The 24,267-nt window shown below is 35.4% G+C and overlaps 1 protein-coding gene across 5 annotated transcripts in view; it reads right to left on the minus strand.

The window, feature by feature from the left end:
* Positions 1 to 24,267, minus strand: part of CEP120 (centrosomal protein 120) — a 73,877-nt gene that overhangs the window by 10,895 nt on the left and 38,715 nt on the right. For all 5 annotated transcript variants that reach the window (XM_069492855.1, XM_069492854.1, XM_069492857.1 and 2 more), the window contains 4 exons: positions 19,904 to 19,996; positions 18,385 to 18,546; positions 14,174 to 14,296; positions 6,692 to 6,790 (listed from right to left, as the gene is read on the minus strand). In XM_069492855.1, coding sequence (XP_069348956.1) covers positions 6,692 to 6,790; positions 14,174 to 14,296; positions 18,385 to 18,546; positions 19,904 to 19,996 — 477 coding nt within the window. The remainder of the gene's footprint in view (positions 1 to 6,691; positions 6,791 to 14,173; positions 14,297 to 18,384; positions 18,547 to 19,903; positions 19,997 to 24,267) is intronic.

The raw sequence follows: 24,267 nt of genomic DNA on the forward strand, positions 1-24,267 counted from the left end.
GCTCCCAAAGCATTCACGATGCTATTTCTTAAACTAGAAGGTCAGTGGAGAGGGTATAAGAACCATGTTTTTGAAATGTATATTTCATTTAAAAAGTAATTATATTTTTAAACAGGACAAAAATATATTAAACTCTCATCTCTGGCTGAGGGGGGGTAAGATTATTGGTGATTTTTATTTTCTTTGTTACATGGTGCTACAAAATGTGCATTTTTTTTTTCTTTTTTTTTTTTTTACAGTGAGCCAAGTATGATGGCAAGCAGAAAAAAAGGAATAAAAGTTGATTATTTAGCTTTAGGTACTCTGTAAAATTGTAACTTTTTAATGAAACAGAACATTGTTATTATAAAACATAAGAAAATCCTTTAAATGCCTTGAATGCTTAATCAAGTATATAGCATTAATAATAATCACACACATACAAATTAGAGGTTAGTGAAAGAAATCCTCTAGTGCCAGGTGCTCTAGGTTAAAGGCTCCTCAATCAAGTGAGTATAATCTTTATTTTGCCTTGGCTGCCTATAAATCCAGAGAGGAGATGTAAACATACATACACTAGACTAAACAGCGGCTAAAAAGTGGCCACTACTTACTCTCCCACTCACACATACCATGTAAGTCTGTGGGAAAAAACTTACAACTAAACTAAGGAACTCAAGTAAAGTTTTCTGAAAATAACCCAGAGCTGACAAGTCAGTAGGAGGGCCTGGATGGTTTCAAGACACAGTTTTTAACCAAGACTTGGACCTCCAACTGTTTTCTTAAACAAAGATTTACATCCCATCCTTGGCTAAATTACTTATAAATTAATCAAATTAATTACTCTGAGTGGATAAGCAGGAGGCTGGACAAGATAGTGCTGATGTCAGCCAATGAAGTCTGTGTTGTTTTAACTAAATATATCAGCTTAGTTTTAAACAGATCTACTGTGCACAAATATGGTAAGAGACCCACATCCTACTCAAAATCTTAGTTCTGTTTCCTGTACTGGGAACAAACAGTTTGAATATATCTGAAACAAATATGTTAAGTTTTCTACAACAAATTCATGGTTTATAACGACAATTCATTTTTAATTTTATTCTGCTTACGTAACTATATTCTAAGATGTCAAGAAATGTTTTTAAGTAAATATGTAAACATGCTATGATTTACAGCACCAGGAGTAGACAATCTTAACTCAGGTATTTGTGGACAAACTTAATTCAAGTATTTGTTTTGGTTTTAAAACATTTTTATAGTATGTCTTCAGTGAGAAGGGAAAAAAGGAAACTAAATTACCCCTTAAATGTCTAACAAGTAGAACTTTTAACTTTGTCCCAAGATACTAAACCCAGACTATAAGAGTATCATTTCCCTGTATTCCAAATTAGGACTCGTTTTATGTTATACTTACTTATATTTTACAGCTGTTGCCTTCCCAGTTACCAAAGAACAAAAAAGCTTACAACTTGGAAATAGACTTTTATGGTTGTGAATCAGAAAAAAAGATTTTTTTTCTAAATAATTAGAAGGTTATGATTTTTTAATTCACAAATTGACTATACTAGGTCACCTTTGAGTAATGGAAATCTCTGTTTAAACATTCTTTTGGCAATGGGCACTGAGCATTAGATCTTATTTCCAAGCTTTACCAGCTGGGTTTTGTCATTAACATTTATTAACAATCTAAGATACGGCTTTCACCGTCTAATCCGTACTACACAAATGTTTTGTATGGTCCTCCAGAGGGTTTTGATGTGACAAATTACTGGCAGAGATTATAGCCCCGTGGCTATTCACCAGAGGCAATGTAAAATTAACATGGTACTAATCCAATTTAAACAAGAAGTTGCACAAACAATCCTCTGAACAAAACCAGATAGACGATTCCAATTTTATATTCAAACACAATAAATGTGTTTTTAATAAGTTTTAGGAAAAAATTTTTAAGTAATTTCACCTATGAAATGTGCCAATTTGATAAAGTTATTAATTTTAATCTTCCAAAAACAGTTAGTGGCAGAGCACAATTCACTATGGTAATCCCAAAATCTAGCACTTTTCTTCTTTAAGTACTGCATCTCAGTGCAGTCTGCAGAACATCAATGACTCCTAGTGACCTCGAAATTTGTTTAGTGTTTTTTCTACAGCAGAAAGTTGTGGGATAAGGATAAAATTGGTCTCCAATGAGAAAGCAATGAACATTACTGCACTCAAAGAACTTTTATTTTCTTTCATGGAGTATACGTTTTGGAGTTGAACAACTAATTTAACACTATGTTTTCTTTCCTTTTCTTAATACACAAAGAAACTCGAGAGAGAAGGCATCTGAACTTTTGTGATATACTCCCTTATTACAATCAAATAGTTAAAATTACATTGCAATGGTTTTGGGGCAAGAGGGTATAAAGTACACAGGAAGGGGATAAATAGAAAATGGATTAAATGGAAAAACCAGAAAATAACATGAGGATGCATGTGTTAGGAAGGAGGGTTCTTTGGTGGGAGCCTTTCATACTGACTCTCCTTTTAAAGACTTTCTCAATATTCTAGTGTAAAACTAACAAAGAGCCATGAATTTGGGAGATTCTATTTAGAACATTATTTACTTCTATTCCAAAAAACTCAAATGGTGAAAAAAAAATGTAATCCATAATATACACATGAGTATAAAAGTCAATTAAAGTAAAAAGTTCTTACACAGATATTTCTTAATGAGAAACATGTCAGTTATAATGAGATTATGTTTTAATAATGAATTAATGACTACTCAATTCTCCAAAGGAAATGTCCTAACCCAGTGGCCCCCAACCTTTTGGGCACCAGGGACTGGGGTGGGGGAGGCGGAGCTCAGGCTGTGATGCAAGTGATGAGGAGGGGAGCAGCTATAAATACAGATGAAGCTTCCCTAGCATGCCCCCTCACCTCCTGCTGTGGGTTGTCCCCTCCCCCCTTCCTAAGTTTCACAGAAGACAATTTTTCCATCGATTTGGGGTGGGGGCAGCAGAGCTCTGTGGCCCACTCCATGGCCTGGGGGTTGGGGACCGAAGTCTTAACCAACAGCTAACACTTTTCCATTTTTTCAACTGATTTTGGTAAGGTCTTATTATTAATTACCACTGCATCAGTCTCTTATTGTTCACTATTCAACTTCTTCAATGGAGATACTATCTTCTACTTCTTCCTCATCTCTCCATTTTAAAACTTGAAATGATTTCAAATATAATAATGTTATTTGAAACATTTTCTCTTTGAAATGTTTCTTACTTAGCTTTGAGGGACAAATGCAGAGATAATCCACTTGTCCTCTTGTTTTTCTAATACTTGCTGACTTCATTTCCATTCATCATCATCCTGCTATATTCTTGTTAATCAGTCCTCCCATTTGAACTTTAAGATCCACATGGGAGCAACTGCTATATCCATAGTATCTACCACCGTGCAGTAGGCTCTCAATAAGCACTTGTTGAATGAATGAAAGAATGAACATATGAACTACCTATGAGATGTTTCTTCAGACTCAATACGCTCACACCCCTTCATACTCAATTTTAGGAAGCTCACCTACTGACACTCTTGCATATCTGCACATTTAGCACTTTACATGCTTTTCCTTCTGTGCAGTTTTCTGCAGAACATCGATGGAAACTACCAAATACAAATACAAAATACTGTTATTACTCAAACCATATCCTACCCCATACTTTCCTACCACTGTTACTGTATAACATCTCCCTATTCTCCACACTTAAAAATTTAAAGTATTGTTGGTGCCTATCATTTCTTCGAACAACTAACCAGTCACAAAGCCCTCTAGTATTTGTTCTATTCATCAATATCCAAAGCTACCACCCAATTAGGACCACATGGACCAAAAGCAACAATACTACAAGACAGCTTTATGGCTCACGTCTTTTTAATAACAGTTACTGTTTACTGAACACATACCATGTACTAAACGTTGTATTAAATAAACACTTTACAGGCCACTCATTTAATTCTCAGAACAACCTGTGAGGAAAAATTCCTCATTGTACAAATGAGGAGACCACTCAGAGAAGCTGAATTACCAACATCACAGAGGTAATAAGAGGTAGAGCCAAGACTCAGCCGAGCTCTCCTGACTGCAAGGCCACGTTCTTAACTGCTACATATGCTGGTTCTGTTAGCATTTTCTTTGCTAGGATACAGCAATTCATGGCTTCTTCTGCCTCAATATTCTTGTTAGAAATCCGTATCTTCTATGGCTCATTTTCTTCTCCTGGAAATTCTTTAATTCTTTGGCTTCTATGGACTGAAGCCATAATATTATGAAAGGGAAAGAACCTAAGCCTGGATTCTCGTTAAATGATTTTAATCCCAGCTCTGTTACTTAGGACCTGTGTGATCATATGCAATAACCTCTTTAAGTCCCAGTTTCTTCAGCTATAATATTACCTGCTATACAGGGATCTCTGTTAGGATTAAATGAAAAGTTCTGAAAGGCTCTGCACAGCACCTGGCACACAGTAAGCCTTCAATAAATACTAACCGCTCTACCAGCATGGTTATTTCTCTCTAGTTTTTATTCCTTCAATAGCTTTCCTTTCTCCTTTTTAAATATAAGAATTCCAAGTTCTAGCTTGCACAGCTTCAAATACCACCTCTGCAAAGGACTCCTTCATCTGTTTTTAAGCCCAAGCCAATTATCTTGCCAACAATAGATCCATATTTCTAACTGCTAGCCAAATTTTTTTCTGTAAAAATCAAAACATCCAATTTACAAATCCTATCTCCTTTCCACACTTCAACCAGCTTCTTAATAAACATAACTCCAAAACTGGAAACTCTTTCCAGACACTAAGCATTGAACCCTTGATATCTTTTTTTTCTTTCTTTTTTAAGAGACAAGGTCTTGTTCTGTTGCCCAGGCTGGAGTGCAGTGGCATGATCATAGCTCACTGTAACTTTGAACTCCTGAGGGCTCAAGCGATCCCTCTGCCTAAGCCTCCCAAGTAGCTAAGACTACAGGCATGCACCACTACGCCTGGCTAATTTTTCTTTTTTTTTGTTTTTGTAGAGACAAGGTCTCGCTATGTTGCCCAGGCTCATCTTGAACTCCTGGCCTCAAGCAATCCTCCTGCCTTGGCCTCCTAGAGTACTGGGATTACAGACATGAGCCACCTTGCTCAAGCCTTGATATCATCTTTGACAAGAATCTTCTTGTTGCATTCCTACGATAAGTTCCAGTCCTCATTACCTTCCGACATGACCCCTAAAATGGGCCCTCCTTTATTTTCTAAGAACAGTCTGTTTTCCCACTTCATGCCTCTTTGCTATGATCATTCTATTCATTATATTTACATTTCCATTATTTTCCTAAATCACAACCAACTCCTCTATTAAAATCCGAACTACCCATCTCCAGAGGTCTATCTCAAGTACATCCTCTTCTATGACACCTTTCTCAGGTTCTATTAAATAGATACACTTTCCTCTCCTGAGTATTCTGGACGGTTCTTTTCAGGGCTCTTACTATTAAGTAATAAGTACTATATTTATAGTTGTTTCTTCTTTATTATTAAACTGCAAGCTCCCTGAGGAGAAGGCCCACGTCCTGTATATACTTATGCTTGGTATACTATTATTTTATACTTATTGTACACGTAGGACAGTGCCCTGAATACAGGATATCCTCAGTACTATACATGATGTCTATCCTTAGTGCTGAGAGCATTTATATAATATATTCACTTGTTATATTACTTTACACTTATACCTTATACTTATTGTCTTCATTTGTAATGCTTACAATCTCAACTCATCTACAAACTATATTAGGCTAAACTGTCTATTAGTTCTTAATTCTCACACAGTTTGGTAGTACTCTATGAAAGTGGGAAGCATTTAATACAATAATACCACAACGATGTATTTGATGGTTATGGAGATAAATTAAGAAAAATACAAACCTGAAAGATCCTATGCGGCAAATTTCATTCAGAATAAAACTGACACATTAAAGAAAAGCACATTTAGAATAAACTAACCAATACTGATCCTTAAAAGTTTTAGGTCAAATAGATTAGATTCAGAATAAAAAGCTTGCTTATATTTTATTTGATCTTAATCATCTGAAGAAATTATGTCCAAAATGAAGATAAATTTCTCATGAAGCTAACAGCATTTGTTGTCTTGTAGCAGGAAAGAAAAAAAAATGTAATGTAAAAATTCAGGAAATTACTATGAAGGTTTTAAAATTCTTTTAAAATGATGCAAAAATTCCCTCTGATCCCTTCTCTTAATTGAATTACTGTGTATTCCTAAGAATAACATTTAAGACACATTCTTAAATTTGAGAAAACGTTATATTTAAATTATCCTTAAATTTCCACCCCAAAAGGCACTTTCAAGAATTTCCTTCTACTAAGAAGGAAAAGAGTAGTTGTTTTATAAGTGAAAGTAAAAAAAAAAAAAAAAAAAAATTCCCAATTTCCTTTAGGTAAGAGAATAGTTGGCAATTAAAAAAAGACATAAAAGTTTGTTTTTAATTGTAAAAAAGGTGGATCTTGCATATATAACGCATTGAAGGAAAAAAGCCTCTAATCTCAAAAAATAGCACTGGAGATTCAAATGCAGACATCTGAATGTAACAGATATTGCCAAACACGCAAACTTGTAAAGAAACAAGGGGAAAAGATATAAAAAGAATGAGCTATAAATTACATACCTGTTTAAGTCTGGCAAGTTCTTTCAAAGCTCGTCCCCATTGCTGCTTGTAATGCAATTTAGACTTAGTTGCAGATTCCAACTTTCTTTCAAGTTCAACCTAACAGTGATTAAAATCATATCAAGTGAAACACTATACCACTGTGTACAACCACTGAAAGATAATATATACAAAGAGTCTGGCTTAAGAAAAGAGTTTATACAGTGTAACATACGACATCATCTAAAACTGTTATATAATTTACTATAAATATTATGGCACATGAACATTTTCTTGTTTAAAATATAGTCTTATTTTTATTGCCTAACAGCCTATATAAAAAGAACTGAATTAGTCTTAACCTCCAGACAGTTACTATAAATGTATTTAAACATGTATATTATATAAAGATCATAGAATAAAAATACATTCATTTTTTACAAAAAGCAGTTCTAACTGTTAACATTCCAATTTAGCTGGCACACTAAATCTTAGAAACCAAGTTTTCCATTTGGAGGCCTATCATTATGTGGAATTTTGTCTTATAATCATATCTCTACTATTCTCTTCATTATAACTATTTTCTGGCAAAACCATGGAACTCTGAAAACGGTGAAATGTTTTATCAGAAAGCAGTTTACTAAGAAAGAGTACAAAGTCAAAAATATTTTAAGAATGTTAAAATAAACCCAAGAGTAAGAAAAATAATGTTCCTAATAACACATCTTCTATTTTTTATTTTTCCTCAAATATATAAAGAAAAACACTAAAGTGATTCAATTAAAAAATATGGTTATTTATACTTGCAGCAGGCAATCTGTTGTGTATGAACCAAAGCCAACTTGGCTGTATTTTGGAATGTACTCACTCAGTGTTTCAAACCAAGTACCAAACAAATTCATGCAGCCAACAGACAGTTTTACTATTAAGTGATAATGTAATAATCTGCTTGAATTACAGTAAAACACTGTTACTCTGAACTGGCCTAATTTTTTTATATCAAGTCTAGTTTTTCCCATACATACAGCTCTTAATGTTTTACAGAAAAACAAAAGTGAAGACACTATCCAAAAATTTAAACTGCAGAAACTTAGAAGAAAATAAAATGAAAGGAAAGGCAGATTGCCAAACTCCCTTCACAAAAGACTAGAATAGTCTCTGCAGTGATATACGACTACATGGAGTTAAGGTCTTTTTTGCTTTACAAATCCCTAGTACTTGGATTTAAATGTGTTAACATTTCACAACTAGACTCAAGCATCTTAAGTTGAATAACACTGCTGAGATTATCATAGATGATCTCTTCCACTTATGCCCCAAAGATTTATGCATATTACTTGGTAATTTAACAACAGGCCATAGGTCAGAAGAAACAAAAAAAACCCCCTTTTTATAGTTGTGGGATAAAAGAGTAATATCCAATCATAAAAGTTGGTCATGTCCATGGGTCTTAGGTAAGGTCTAGTACATTGGATGGGCCCAAAGATGAGGGTTGGGGCAAAGATGAACCTAGAGGGATTACTTACACACAATGGACCAGCTCCATCAGAAAAAACTTTGGTTATATCAGTTTTGCCATAATTATTAAAATAATTCACATTTGCATAGTCGTGCTAATTTAAAACACATGTATAGTTATACATATAATTTCTTTATTTTTAACGAATAAAAAAACTTGTAGCTAGCAAATCTGAGACACAAACCTCATTTTTCTAATTCATTCCTAGCACCAAATCAATGATTCTTAACTTTTGTTTTTTTTAAATACATAGATGTTTCTGTGATTCTAAAGAAATGTAACATATAGACCTAATTCCCAGAAAAATGCATACAATTAAAATTTTCATAACAATTTCAGGGCATTCAAAGACCTTACATTAAGAGCCCTTACTGTAAATAGATCTGAAATTTCTGGAAACCTTTGCACTTACATTTTTATTTAGGCTTTCTTGGTCCATGACTGAGGTAATACTATAAGCCAAGTTATACATTCCTGAAAGGAAAACTCAGCTCAGGTCCTAGAGTCAATTCAGAGGCTAGTGAAAACTAAAAGCATAGACTAGCATTTGTTGGTTCCCAATTTCCCTGTATCTGCCCTTGATATATCTGCAATTCTAGTTCTCTCCTAGAAGTATAGCCTTCATTGTCTTTGTCTCTTACTCCTCTATTAGCAGGTCTAATCTGTCACGAGGAACTATAGATTTCTCTCTTGAAATATTTTCAAAGTTTATTCCTTTATATTCCTACTGCTACTTCCTTAGCCCAGGCTCTTCTCAACTCATCTTGACTGTAAGAGGTTCTGTTGTCTTCCCAGCCTCAAATCTATTCTACCCACAAATCCTGCAAACCACTATTAGAACAACCGACTCTCTACTAAAAAAATCTACATTAGCTACTATTTGCCTACAGTATTGAGCCTGAACTCCTCTGCCTAGGATTCAAGGCATTCCAAAATATAATTCCCATTCCTAACTCAACAAGACCAGGTTTATGTCCCCTATGCCGTCCCCTCTCCTTGCCCAAATTAATTCCTGAGCCTGCCAATTTTTGTTTTGTTTTGTTTTTGTTTTTACTTGTTACCTAAATCCTAAGGCTCAGCTCAAATTCTGTCTCTACAGGAAGCTATCTTAAAACTACGAGATTCTGAACTCCAAGTGGTTTCTCCTTATTGCAAATAAAGATTTGATTATTCATAGTCATTTACTGCTACGTCACCTCCCAGTTACATTACAAACTCTTTCAAAGTGATGTCCCAAAAAAATAAGGTACTTTTTCCCTTACTCTCTTTTATTTTCTCTTATCTTTCTCATTTGCCCTAAGTCAGGGATGGGCATATAATAGATATCAAATATTCTTAAATATGTAAATTTTAGCTTGATCAAAAATATCTACATTCTTTCAATATATTTTGTCTTTTCAACTTCTATATGTCCTACTAAATTATATGCTTTCTATATTTTATTTTTTTAAAGTCCCAATTATTTTCACGCTACATAAAATACATTTCCTAGCTAAAAGAAAACCATAAACTATTATTCACTTCTTATATAATACAGGTTCAGTATCCCTAACCCAAAAATCCAAAATCCAAAGTGCTCCAAAAACCCAATACTTTTTGAGTGTTGACAAGATGCTCAAAAGAAATGCTTATTGACCCATTTCAGATTTTAGATTTTCAGATTAGGGATGTTGAACTGGAAAATAATCATGCTAATACTACAAAATCCTAAACAATCTGAAACACTTCTGGTCACAAGCATTTTGGATAAGGTATATTTAACCTGTAAAAGGAATCAAGAATTACGTTTGGTAAAACTGTTATCTTAATGTTAATTTGTTTTTAGACCATTTCAGTGAAAATGGGAGTATGTGTGTTATGTTTAAAAAAATGGGTAACAAGAAAAGAAAAAAGCTCTCAATCAGACATAACCAGAACTTACAGACTAAATCAGATACTTTTTCACTTGTGTCTTCCTTTTTGTGGCTTTATCTCTGTCACTATTTAAGAAATAAGATTCTGCCCTCTTCTGGCTCCAAAAAGATTTACAAAGAATTTTCAGAAGAACTGAAAAGCCTTGTTTTTTTTTTTTTTTTTTTTTTTTAGGGACTTAAACATGCTGGAGAGCTGGATGAATTCATTAGATCTAATACAGAGGCAGTTCAATTACATATTTTTCTCTCTCAACAGGTTCATGATACTATTTATACTTTTAATATGTTTAATAATTTTTTTTTCCTTTTGGTAAATATAGAGTTGAAAGAAAGAATTCTAAAAATCATTTAAAATTTACTTCTATGGTCTATATTAGCAGTCAACCAATCCATATTCAGAGATAATCAGATAATGCCTCTGTTATGATTTTGATACCTGGTCTCTGAATTTCCCCAAGGTAAAACCGAAATCCTCTTAAGACACCAACTTACTGGATCTTGGGAGAATTGATGAGATATTGTCTAATAAGTGCTTCAAATATTTCTGGTAGGTGCTATAGGATTCATATTTATAAACACCAAAATACTTTAACACTTGGTTTTATCAAAAGAGAAGTGGGGAATGTCCAGCTGAATTCAAGTTCACTGATAGAAAAATGAAGAGATTGTCCAAATATGTATGAAAAAGAATCAACAAAACTTTGCAATTAAATTAATGTGGGGATAAGAAGTAGCTCAAGATGGCCCGGCAGTTAACAGACTACAGAAACATTTATTGAGTTCAGAAACACTAGATAAAAACGAGTTTAGAGAGATGACTGAGTTTAGTTTTGGACATGCTGAGATAAACTGAAGACCCAAGTGTCGACCTCCAAAGGTCCAGGAGGTTGAAACTATTTTCATCATAATACTAAGACATTATATTTGTCTTTTCCATTTTCATTCTTCCATGAATATACAATGGAGTTTTTCAGAGGCCACATGATGCATAATATCACAACAGATTGAATGCAAAGCCAGATATAAAAATTCAGAGGTCTCTTATCCAGACACTAAAGAATCTGCAAACGAGTAAAACAATGTCACTCTTCTCAATTTTTTTTGTTTTAGAACATAGTTATTTTTCATAAAAATGTTATTTATGTTACTATTCGGTTTATTTTTTTAAAATAAGATTTTAATAGATTTCCAGTTTTAATTTCTAATATAGCAATTATCAACAGATACAAAGTGTTTTGGAGTCCTCAATAACTTTTAATAGTATAAAGGGTCCTGAATCCAAAAAGTTTGAGAACTACTGCTCTAAGGAATTCAAGAAAAGACACTGAGTAAGCAGTTAAATATATGGGTCTTTAGCCAGAGGGACAGGGCCTATACTCTTATACGGATTTTCTACACACCAGGTGAAGGATTTTTTTTTAATGTAAAGATCAAGTTACTCTTTTACTTAAAACCTTTCGATGGTGCCTCATTATTTAAATTTTATGTCTGTAAGTATAAGTGTTAAGTAATATAAACAATGTCCCAGGTTCTGAGCTAAACATTTTACAAATATTAAGTCATTTAGTTCTGTTATCAACCTCACTACCTCCATTTAAAAGATATGGAATAAGTAGAGAGAAGTAAAGCAACTTGCCCAAGGTGACACAGCTAGTAAGCGGCCGAGCTAGGATTTGAACCAAGGTTAGCTGGCTCTAGTGTCCATGCTGTTAAGTACTATTATACTATTAATACAACCATATTAGAATAAAAACAGAACCTAAACTCCTTGCCGTGGCTTTAAAGGCCCATATTTTGAACCTCATGTACATTCTCTTCCCCTTATGCTCTAGGATGGCCTTCTTCCTAGTTATCAAACAATCCAGGCTTAGTCTCACCTCATCGCCTTCGCAGCAGTCCCTGGACACAGTTCCCATAGCTCTGTACACTGCTGGCACTCCTCTTCTCACAGGTCTCTATACAAATGTTAGTTATCACCTCAAAGAGCCCTTCCTTAACCACCATATGTGGAATGGCATCTGTCCTGCCATGTCACCTACACTGCCACATTCACTATGACGCCACCCTTTTTATTACTTTTATTATGCATGGCATTAATAAAAATGATCTCATCGATCTGTTTACTCTCTCCTTTAAGATGGAGCTCCTTGAGGAATCTGTCTTGTTTAGTGCAAGACTAATAATAATCCTAGGAACTTAACATCTCAAAACCTTTTTGTACCAAGATGACAAACAATATGCCCTCCATAAATTTTTGCTGAATGAATGAATATATGAAAATTCTGAGTAACAAAGATTGTGCTAGTCCTTTAAAACTATTAAAAATGTTTACTCAGTACTATAAGGTACAGGGTGCTATAAGCACAAGTAATATGAAAATAGTTGCAACATGGTTTCTGCCTTGGAAAGTTTATGATCTAGTTTGGATTGTAGTAGTTCTGAAATAGTCACAAAGAGTATTAGAAGTTTCTTAAAAAAAAAACAAAAAAAAACTATCCTATAGCCTAATATATCAGATTATAGTACCTCAACATAAACTTTAAGGTTTTGAGTATTGGAGTTAATAAATAAAAGGTGTTGAAGCTATTCAGTGGTCTTCCTCTCCCCGATACACTTTAACACAGACCAGTCATTACTTTGCTTAAAAGTACTCTTGATGTCACTCTCCCAAACCTTTGTCTATCTCTTGCTCCCTAATGCTACTTTCTGATTACCATTTTACCATGTTCATCATTTATAGCCATTAAGCCAACCGTATAAACTTGGAAGTAACCTCTGACTATTCTTACCAAGTAAAATTTGAATTCTTTAATTTAGCATCCTTCCCTTGTATGGCCAAAATTACCTTTATTTCCAGCATTCTCTTATCAGCCTTATTTTGATTTTGTAAACTACTACTATAGGTTCAATATTTCCAATCTGAAATCTAAAATGCTCCAAAATCCAAAACTTTGAGTGTTAATGTGACACTCAAAGGTGAAGCTCAAAGGAAATGCTTATGGAACATTGTTGTCCGGCGAACTAGATTGCCCAAAGGAAGCTGGAGAGAAGGGCTGCCTGGTGGAAGACAGAACCATAAAAAGATGCAACCACTGCCAGAGAAAATAAGGGAAGCAGAGAGGGAGAGAGAGATGGAAAGAACCCTGGCATTTTCTCAACTCCTATCCACCAATCTTCCTTTAGTGCCCCCTAGTGGCTGAATCTATGGAAGAGAAAGAACATGGAAGCCTTCAATACAAAGCTGAGTGGGAAAGATAGGGAACAGCTGGCACAATTAAATCCTTAAACTGTTAAAGGATTTTCCTGTGTATATTTTCCTGTGTATGCTATCTCTTTTTAATGATGCTTAAAAATCATCAATTCATAAAATGCAGGAATCCATATTGTCAAACTTAGGTTGTCTGTTGGACATGACACATTTTTTAATGCCTAACACCTGAACATCCTGTTAGTGGGGGATTCCAAATATAAATGAGAGGCAAGACACGACTTCTAACCACAGAAAACAAAATCGGACAAATATCCCTTCTTTCAAGCTGAGAGCTAGAGTGCAAATCTGCAGTTCAAATGAATGCTCCTGTCTAGGACATTGAATATAGAGGACAGCGATACACAGAACATTCACAATGGCTACCACAAAACTGAGAGTTTAACAGTATGACACTAGAATCAGAGGATACGGAATCCAGTGACATGGCAGTGATGGCACCAACCCAAGCATCCTAAGTAGACTGTTGTGTGACAGGGTATTGGCTGTATCTTGTTTCCCCTGGTTTCTGCCCATGTTTTGAAAATGGTCCTTCAGCCTCCTCAGAGTTTTATAAATTCCTTTATTCCTAGGGTTAGTTATGTTGTTTGCAACCAAGGACTCTGGTATAAGCTATAACTTTCTTGACATAAGCAAGGAAATTCAAGTACTAATAATGTCATGTGCCTCGAATTCTCTGATGCATTCTTATTTGATATTAGAACACTACAGTGAAACATTACACTGTACATACAAGTATTATTTATTGATTTTTCAAAACTGTTCAATAGGACTAGTTAAACTGCCAAAATTAACCTAGGTACCTTTTCCAAGGTGAGAAGATTTATTTCGGACTGTAGACGGATTTCTGGTTTGTTACTTTGCTGATCTTTGAACTGTTGGAATTCTTTTTCCAAAATCTTATACTTATTTTCAGCCTCAGTAAGCTGTATTAAAAAAAAAAAAAAGTATTTATAGCAATTTTAAAACAACGATATGCAGTTTAAAAGTACAGAATTCAATTCAATAGTTTTTTTATTCTAAAGCGTGTTCATAGTAGAAAATTTGGAAAATACATAAAGTATAATAAGGAAAATAAAGAACCCTACTAATTAAAAATACAGTCAATCGGCCGGGCACGGTGGCTCATGCCTGTAATCCTAGCACTCTGGGAGGCCGAGATGGGAGGATCGCTCGAGGTCAGGAGTTCAAGACCAGCCTGAGCAAGAGTGAGACCCCCGTCTCTACTAAAAATAGAAAGAAATGATCTGGACAGCTAAAAATATACAGAAAAAAATTAGCCGGGCATGGTGGCACATGCCTGTAGTCCCAGCTACTCGGGAGGCTGAGGCAGAAGGATTGCTTGAGCCCAGGAGTTTGAGGTTGCTGTGAGCTAGGCTGACGCCACAGCACTCTAGCCCGGGCAACAGAGTGAGACTCTGTCTCAAAAAAGAAAAAAAAAAAAAAAAAAAATACAGTCAATCAACTGACAAAAACTTTTGAAGGGTATGAAATTTCTTATAAAACCAGTATGATGAAAATTTTTTTGTTAAACTTTAAATGGCAAATTTAAAAGTCACCTTATAGAAATACTGATACTTTCTTTACACTTTTCTTAGGATGTCAGGTGTAAGAAAAGATATACCAGATTATCATCTTTGAAAATAAAAATAAGCTCAATTTTATTATTGTATTTTGATATTATATGAATTTTACAAATTCAAATACTATTACAACTGAGGGTAATGTAAAGATTATTTGGTTCAACTCCTTCATATTTACAGGTAAGAAAACTGAAGGTCAAAGAGCTAAAAAATTGAGGCAGTGCCAAAGAGCCAGTGAGGTAGGTAGTTGTGGGGGCAAAAATAAAATTCAGACCTCACTGCCTAATGCTCAAATGAAACCAGTCAATACTTCCTTAAAAGAAAAAAATAATAATAAAAAATGAAGTACACTGCCTTGACTAAACATGCCAGCCAATTTCCCTTAGAACAGCTTCAAATGTTTAAAAAAAAAAAAAAAAAAAAAGAGGCTATAAAGATGTTCTTTTTGAATCTGGGATTCTTTTTTTCTTTTTAGACAGAGTCTCACTCTGTTGCCCGGGTTAGAGTGCCGTGGCATCAGCCTAGCTCACAGCAACCTCAAACTCCTAGGCTCAAAGCAATCCCCCTGCCTCAGCCTCCCGAGTAGCTGGGACTACAGGCATGCACCACCATGCCCGGCTAATTTTCTATTTTTAGTAGAAACGGGGTCTCGCTCTTGCTCAGGCTAGTCTTGAACTCCTGACCTCAAGCGATTCTCCCACCTTGGCTTCCCAGAGTGCTAGGATTATAGGCATGAGCCACTGCGCCCGGCTTGGGATTTTTTTTTTATGAAATGCAAACAAGAATTGTTAAAGATGCTTTCCAAAAACACATACTGATATGAGTATCCATCATTAGATAAACCAAAGATCTCTTTCCTAAGATATAACACTTAACTAAATTTGAAATACTGAGAATTTCTGGCAAAAATGTAACTTAAATCATTAATAATATACAATTCTAATTAAGATTTTTCTAGCACCTTTAGGTAATAAGGTGTTCTATACATGAGAAATTTCCATATAACTGAAGTTTACCTCTTTAACAACCAAAGTTGAATAGAAACCTTTCTAAAGTATTTCTCCCACTTTTCTATTTTAAATAAAAGCTAAGAAACTTGATAGTACATTTGGTAGTTTCTTCACCATTCCAGGACATTACCATAAACAATCATTGTATTATAATCAGGTTGTAAAGCAGTAAACCTATTAAGAAATGCTGGCTCTTTTAAGTCCTGGTACCTGCTTTTATCTATTTGAGTACAGATACTTTATATTCATTAAGCACTCACTGACAATGTGTTTAACTGTCCCTTCTACCCATTTAGTTAGAATCGTATGTATAACACATGTATAAAGGTCAGCGTAAGGCCCTAAAAAGTTTTCCTACACATAAAATGTGAAATGTATACTTTCATGAACTTAGCGATTTTGGCATCTTGGAAACTTCCCCTGTCCTTCCTGCCCCCAGGTCTTAGAGCAGTGGTGTGCCCTGGCTAATTTTTCCAAAATTTCAGTTTTTCCCACCAAGGTTCTTCCTGCAAAGATGTAAGCTAATTTTACCAGTCTGTGACAGGGTACAGACATGAATGTTTTCAAGAGCTCCCCTGGTGATTCTAACATATGTTAAAAGCTTTTATTCTACATGGTTGAATCTTTATGATAAATGAAAGAAGAGAAGCTTTACTGGTGAATTCCATCACAATTGCTCACTTTTACAACTTTATCTTTCATGTTTTATATGAGACCCCCCAGAGTAACTATCAAATTCAGACTTACAACCACCTAAATACTGTGACCATAACTGACCCTGAGCTGCTATGGAAACTGTTCTTCATGACAGAATTTACTGAAGACTTTGGACGCATACATCATACATATCTAATCTACACTGAAATTGTTCAAGAAAGATAAACTTAATTTTTAACACTCTGATCCTTCTTTTCTTTAGTAAATATTTAATGAGCCCCTGTCATACGCTGATGACGGGGCTGGGCTCCTGGCATACAGCTATAAACCAAAACAGTTTTTATGGACCAAATAATCTGATACTGATTAAATTATCATACTAATGAAAATAAAAACAAACTGATATATCATAAAAAGAAAAGGAGAATAATGAGAATAATGTCCCATGAGAACATATAACAAAAACTTGACCTAGATTTGGGGACCAGGAGTCAGGGAAGATTTCTTGGGGTAAATGACACTTGTGCTGAAAACTGAAGGATGTGTAGAGTTCACTAGGCTCAGAAAAAGCAGCACACATGAAGATCCTGTGGGTGAAGTGAGTACGGAATGCTTGAGGACTTGAAGGAAGACCAGCATGGCTGAAGAACATACAGCAGAGATGAAAGAGTGGGGGATGAGGTTGGAGAGACAGGCTCCAAACCATGCAGAGGCTTGCAGGGGGAGGTAATGAATCTGATCTTTACCCTCTGAGCAATAAGAGGAAGCTGAAAGGCTTTAAAGAGGAGGGTGTCAAGATTCCCAAACTTCAAAAATATCATTCTAGCTGCAACATGAGGAACAGATTAGAGGAGCTCATACTGAAATAAAGAACACTTACAGGAAGAAGTTCAGGTATGAATAGAAGGACAACATTGTGTTTTAAATGCCTTTAAGATATCCGGGTAAAAATGTCAAAAGGCAATCAGGTATATGGGTCTAGAGTACAAGGTAGGGTGTTGGGTATAAATGTGAAAGTCCCAGATGTAATATAGTCTCTGAAGTCATGGGCATGGATAAGATTGTTTTGTAGAAAGTAAACCCTGAGTTTGGAGGAAGGCCAACATTTAATGACTAGATACAGAAAGAGAGGCCTGCAAAGGAGCCTGAGGCGTGGCCAGAAAGGTAGAGGAAAACAAGGAGAATGAAGATACAGAAGTTGAGAAGAGAATATAAAAAACAAGGACAATAGTGTTCATGTCAGTAAGTTTCAGTCAGATGAGAAATGAATAATGCCCAGTGAACTCAGTGACTTAGCCATTGATGGCTTCTCTGACAACTGGCCAGCTGGAGGGATAGGGACGGAAGGCAGAGCGGGATGGGTTGAGAGGCGAGTGTGAGGTGAGGAAATGCAGAGGAGCACAGATAATTCTGTCATGAAATTTGGTCCTTAACTGAATTTTGGTCCAGTGTAACATGAAGAATATCTATGTTTGCTAAAAAGAGATTTATCAGAAAAAGATTTTAAGTTAGAAGTGACCTGAAATAGTACAATTTCATGCAAATAGTTATAAGGGCAGGAAAAATATTCCAATAATAGCCCTTAGCTTTAACTTAGAAAAAGAAGATCCAAGTTAAAGTGTTTATTTGTATCTCAGTGCAATAAATATGATTAACAGTCCAAATTACTGTGATTTTAACCACTTTCCATAATTAGTGAACTACTTCTGTTATTTCCAGAATGCAAGGAAACAGTGTAAAAAGATGACAAGTATTTTATCCAACCTGCTGCTGAAGTCGGTGTTTATCCTCTTCTAGCTGCTTGATCTTTAACCTTTCTAGTTCTACTTGGTGAACACAGTCTTCTTTGGCTCTACGGATACAATCCTGAAGTTCTCGCATGTTCCGTTCACGTTCTGATTGCAGTTCCTTTTTTTCTCTTTGAAGCTTAAAACAAAGGCATCTTTAAGAGGTTGGGCTATTACTAGCTGAATTATACTGTTCAACATTCTACTATCCTTCTACAGAGTGAAATGTTCAGAATATCAACAAATTTATTGTCGTGTCATTTCTAGTTATTAGAGAGGTAATGTTCAAGTGTACTGATACTATAAATTTTCTTTTTCTTTTTTGAGACAGGGTCTCATTTGGTTGCCTGGGCTAGAGTGCAGAGGTGTGACCGTAGCTCACTGCAACCTCAAACTCCTGGGCTCAAGTGATCCTCCTCCCTCAGCCTCTTGAGTAGCTGGGACTACAGACACATGCCACCACACCCAGCTAATTTTTCTATTTTTTGTAGAGATGGTGTCTCACCATGTTACTTAAGGTGGTTTCAAACATGACCTCAAATGATCTTCCCACCTTGGCCTCCCAAAGTGCTGGGATTATAGGCATGAGCCACCATGCCCGGCCACCAATATTATTTTCAATCAATCATAATTTAATACTAATACACAAGTATATACAAAGATCCATATACAACTTGTATAAATTCAGTTGAAAAGGCCCTAACCACTAAAAATTCCCATTTAAGCAAAACCTCTTTTTTATATAAGCAAATATGCCCAATTATCTTTTCTTTTTTTAGAAACCTGATTCGCTGCCTGATCATTTGGTAGGCAACAGACCCTTAGTATTAGGGGAAAAAAATCTACCTTATATTTAAAGTTAGACACCTAAATTTTTCAGAAATCCCAGAAAATGTATAATGATATGGTTGGGGTGATTTGCTGAGAAAATTTTAAGAAACACATGTTGGTTAGGGAAATGGCACATAAATTTAACGTGGAAGAAATACTAACTATTTTGAAATGATATTTACAGAAAATTTTAAAAACATTTAGTGTAAACCCTAATAAAAATGCTAACTAGGCATAATACTGACAAGTTCTCATCTCTTCTTGAGATCTAATCTTTAATGGTCAAGAACTAGGGAAATTCCCTTCTCCCTGAAAATAAAATCAGGATTCTATGCCCCTGAGCCTATGCTACATTTTCTCTTCTCTCTAAGCAGTACAACTCTGCATTTCTTCCACATAATAGGAAAGCTAACCCCAAACATCCACTATTGTAGAAGTCAGCAAAAGCTGGCTAAATAATAAGTAATTCAAATAACACTTTTCTACCTATTCCGAACATTCTAACATATAAGACATGCTTTACCCAGTTGAACAGTTTTCTCCACATTGTCTGAAAGACAAGTTCTATAAAATATATTTTATGAGTATACAGCAAAAATTAATGGTATGAACTTAATAAAAAGATTCTTTGCAAAATAAAGATATATGGTAGATGAATGACATACCTCTGACTCCGCACTAGCAAGCTGCTGCTCTCGCTTCTCTAAGTCAGTCAGGGTTTTTTGAAGTTTTCCTTCTAGAATAGTATATTCAGCCACCTAAAATATAGTAAAAGGTTACCTTCTCCTCATATTAAAAAAATACACATAAATTCAAAAATACATTTCATAGAAACAAAGGATCCAAGAATAGGAAAGTCACAAATTAGATCTACCAATTAAAAGCAGAAATTCTTTCTGCTGTACTCTAAGGAAAGAAGTCCACCTAACAACTACTCACATATCTCTAGTGATATTCAGTCTCCCAAGAAAGTCCATATTCCTACTGGGAAATCACCCTGCTAGTAAAATCTTGTGCTTAGTCAAAACCTAGCTCCTTAAAATCTGCCTAACTCGATGCTCTAGTACACGTCTGAAGCCCTCTGTCACTTATACTCACAATTCTTAGAACTAAACCTGCAGTTAGATCAGCTATTCAGTTACCATTCAGTCCTCTTATTGGTTCATATCTGACCTTTTACTACAGTTCCAGTAACTGAATCCCTGCTTGGGCCACTAGCCTAGTAACCCAATTACTTTAGGCCTAAAGTTCTGCTCTGCTCTGTTTTTAAGGATATGAATCCTATTCAGGACAGGAGGCCTACCTATATTGGATGTAGGATTCTCTTGGTTTTCTATATTTCAATCATTTTTTACTAGAACTTTCTGAACTAATTTTTCCACCATCTTCACCAACTTGTCTCCATGTCCCAGGCCCTAACCTGATCTTCTCTTTCCTATTGCCAGTAAAGCCCTGGTTTGATACTCCTTATAGTCTAGCCTTTAATCCTATTTCTACCCTTGGACACAGGGGGGAAAAAAACATATGTTTACTTATTTGAGACTGGTAATAGGCATCACATCTCTTCCTAGTCTTTATCTTAGAGAAGAAAAAACACAAATTTGAACTGTTATTCACATATTATGATTTCCACATCCTCTAATATCTTAGAGATTCTAGACTAAGTTCTTTCAAAAATATAATACCCAGATGTGATCTCACCAGTTCAGAGACCAAAGATAGTGTACTGCTAAAGACTAAGATAACCCATGTCTATCACCTTAGTATAAAACTGCATTTGCTTTTTAAGGATCCTAGTCACACTGTTAATGTCAAAGCGTTTTTGTTTTTAAATCTGGCATAACTATGCCCATTGTCCCCGTGACTGTTTTGACTACAGAATTTGACCCTTGCCCTTGTTAAACTGAATTTTGATGATTTAGGCCCAGCATACCAACCAATCAGGGTCATTTTATATATGAATTCTGTTAACTCTACCATTTAGTTTTGGTTCATTTACAAGCATGCCTTCTGTCCTTAAACAAATCATTGATATAAACACCAAAACATCTGCGTTCCCAGAGTTCTGTCTCGGGATGTCTTTTCCTCCCATGCTACGTGACCTCCTTGGGTGAGCTCATCTACCTACCGTTACATGTACTAAGAACTCCTACATTTACATTATAAGGCCAAAACTCCTGCCAGAGTTTCAGGCCAATAGACCTAAATACCTGCTGAACACATCAACATTCCTCATATCTCAAAATTCAAAAATGTATAAAAACCTGTCTTTTTTTATTTTAACAAATACTTATTATATACCTAACATATTCTGTGGATCCTATATTTTGAGGGAAAAGAGACCATAGATAAGCAAATGCATATATAATATAAGTAAATGCTATGAAGAAAATAAAGCAGAGTGAGAAGACAATATCTGGGGACAGGGGAGGGGAGCATTATTTTGGAAATGGTAGAGAATCTCACTGAGATTATTCTGAGCAGAGACCAGAAAGTATCACTGAAAAAAGAGCATTCCATAGTCCCTAAGGAGAGAGGTGGCTTAGCATGTTTGAGGAACTACATGGAGGCCAGTGTGGCTGGAACAGACTGTGTGAACAGAAAGCTGATGGAAGATGAGGTTAGAGAAGAAGCCAGAACACAGATCATACAAGGATATAAGGCCTTGTAGGTCCTAGTAAGAACTCTGAGTTTGATTCTAAGTGTGATGAGCAGTAGTATGATGGGTTTTGAGCAGAGGAAGACATAATCTGACTTAAATTTTAAAAGCCTCCCTCAGGCTGGTATGGATATAACAAGGTACAGGGGCCAGGACTGGAGGAAGGGATATCAAGTTAAGAAGTAACTGTAGTAATCTAGGAGAGAGAGATCACGATGGCTTAAACTAGGGTAATAGTGATGGAGGTGGCTGAAAGTGGTTTCCAGGATACATTCTGAATGTGGAGCCAACAGGATTTGCTAATGAACCAGATGTGGAATGAAAAAGTCAAGGATGACTTGGTTTGCGGCCTGAGCAACTGAGTAAAAAGTAGTGCTATTTATTAAGGTGGGGAATCAATAGAGGAAAATTTATAGAGGATGGAGATACTGTTTGCAGAAACATTAAATTTGAGATGCATATTAGATAGCCAACTGGCAATGCAGGCAGCTAAATTGCCAAGGGCGTAAGGCAAGTTGGGGATGGAAGTAGGTAGGAGGGTGTGTGTGTATATAATACATACAATTTGATGTATATAATACCAAGAAAGTGGGTGAAATCACCAAAAAAGTGAGTGTAGAAAGAGAAAAGATCTGAGGAATGGACCTGGGACAAGCCAATATTTAGAGTTTGGGATAAAGAGGAGGATCTAGCATGAAAATTGGGAAGGAGAGACCACTGCAGACAATACAGATACAGTCCTAGGAAAGTATAGTCTCAAGGAAGCCCAGTAGAGGAAGCGTTGTAAAAGGGGAGAGAGAAAACTGGGTGAAGATGAGGGAGGATTGTTTGATAAGAGAAGAACATTGTGAATTAACTGTTCTGGAGAGGGAGAGAATGAATTGACTAGGGAAAGCAGTAGGGTTGTAAGGCAACACTGAGGATCCCGTAAAGCCTGAGGTCGTAAACTTCCTTAACATCATCTCTTTAAAACCCATTCTGCAATCTCTTCTCCACAATCTTATTGCTACCATTAGTTTTCAGCCTTCTATACAGATTATTGCTTTGCTGGACTCTAGGACTTGAGTTTCACATTCCTCTGTTCCATCCACTATACTTTCATCTGAATGTCTGTTCCGAAACAAAAATTATCTTATTCCCTTATATAAAAATCTCCAATAAAAAAAATTTTCTCAAATTTTTACCTTTCTCAACCAGAGTTCATCATGTGATTATTTCCTCCATCCTCTCCTAAAATGGCGCTTAACTCTACCACTCTAAATGCACAGGAAAAGTTAATTCATTACCAACAATGGATGCCTTAGGGCTTCATTCTCTCAGGAAGCCTGGCTGAAAAAGCCTACAGGATCTAGTCTAAACTCTTCATAATCTCTGTTAACCTCTTCCACTTTATTTCATGAGGCACACCCTTTCTTCTCTTCCTCCCACATCAAACTACATACAATTTTCTCAATGCACAGCCTATGTCAAACTTCTCTCTCTGCCTTTGCTCAAGGGGCTTTCGCTGTTTAGAATGCCCTTTGGGTCCACCTGGCAATATCTACTAATCTTCACCCAAGTGAAAGCATGATATTATCTATAAAACACTTCCTCATAGCCCCCTTATGTAGAACTGATGTCTTCCTTCTTTGTGGGTATATGAAAGCTATCTTCAGCTAACTGATGGGCAGTCATACGTAAGACAAGTAAACATTATCTCAACTGCTCCAAATGGCAGAACAGGAACCAGGTATATATACTTCTTCAGGTAAACTTTCAAAGTATGAAAGAAGTTATACAGTATGTTAAGAGAAACTTATGGTAAACAAAATAAAAATAAACAGAAAAGACTCATATATAATAGACATAAAAAACATTGTATGTGACCCCAATTACTCTGATTTGATTAATATACATTGTATGCCTGTATCAAAACATCACCAGTAACCTATAAATATATATAAATATTATGTACCCATAACTAAAAATTTTAAATTTAAAAAAATTAAAAGATGAAAGAATACAATGTGAGATTTTCAGAGCATTTAGCTTTAAATGATTTCATCATGCTGAAGAAAAACTTGTTTTTTTCTCCCTAGTGACTTCATATTACAATGGCTTATAAAATTTTTAAAAACTGATCACATGTTAGCACACCCTAGTTCACAATATTCTTTCAAGATAAGACACTTTAAGATAAATGAATTAAAGTATTTAGTCTCAAAATGCACTAAGGTTGAAAGAAAATGACAAATCTAAAACTCAAATTTACTTTTACAATATGATTAATTCAAACAGACAGCTTAACCACTTACTAGGCAAGCAGAATATTCTTTTTTATTTTTGAGATAGGGTCTTGCTCTGTTGTCAGGTCAGAGCGCAGTGGTGTCA

Source organism: Eulemur rufifrons, chromosome 17 (genome assembly GCF_041146395.1).
Source record: "Eulemur rufifrons isolate Redbay chromosome 17, OSU_ERuf_1, whole genome shotgun sequence".
Taxonomy (NCBI): domain Eukaryota; kingdom Metazoa; phylum Chordata; class Mammalia; order Primates; family Lemuridae; genus Eulemur; species Eulemur rufifrons.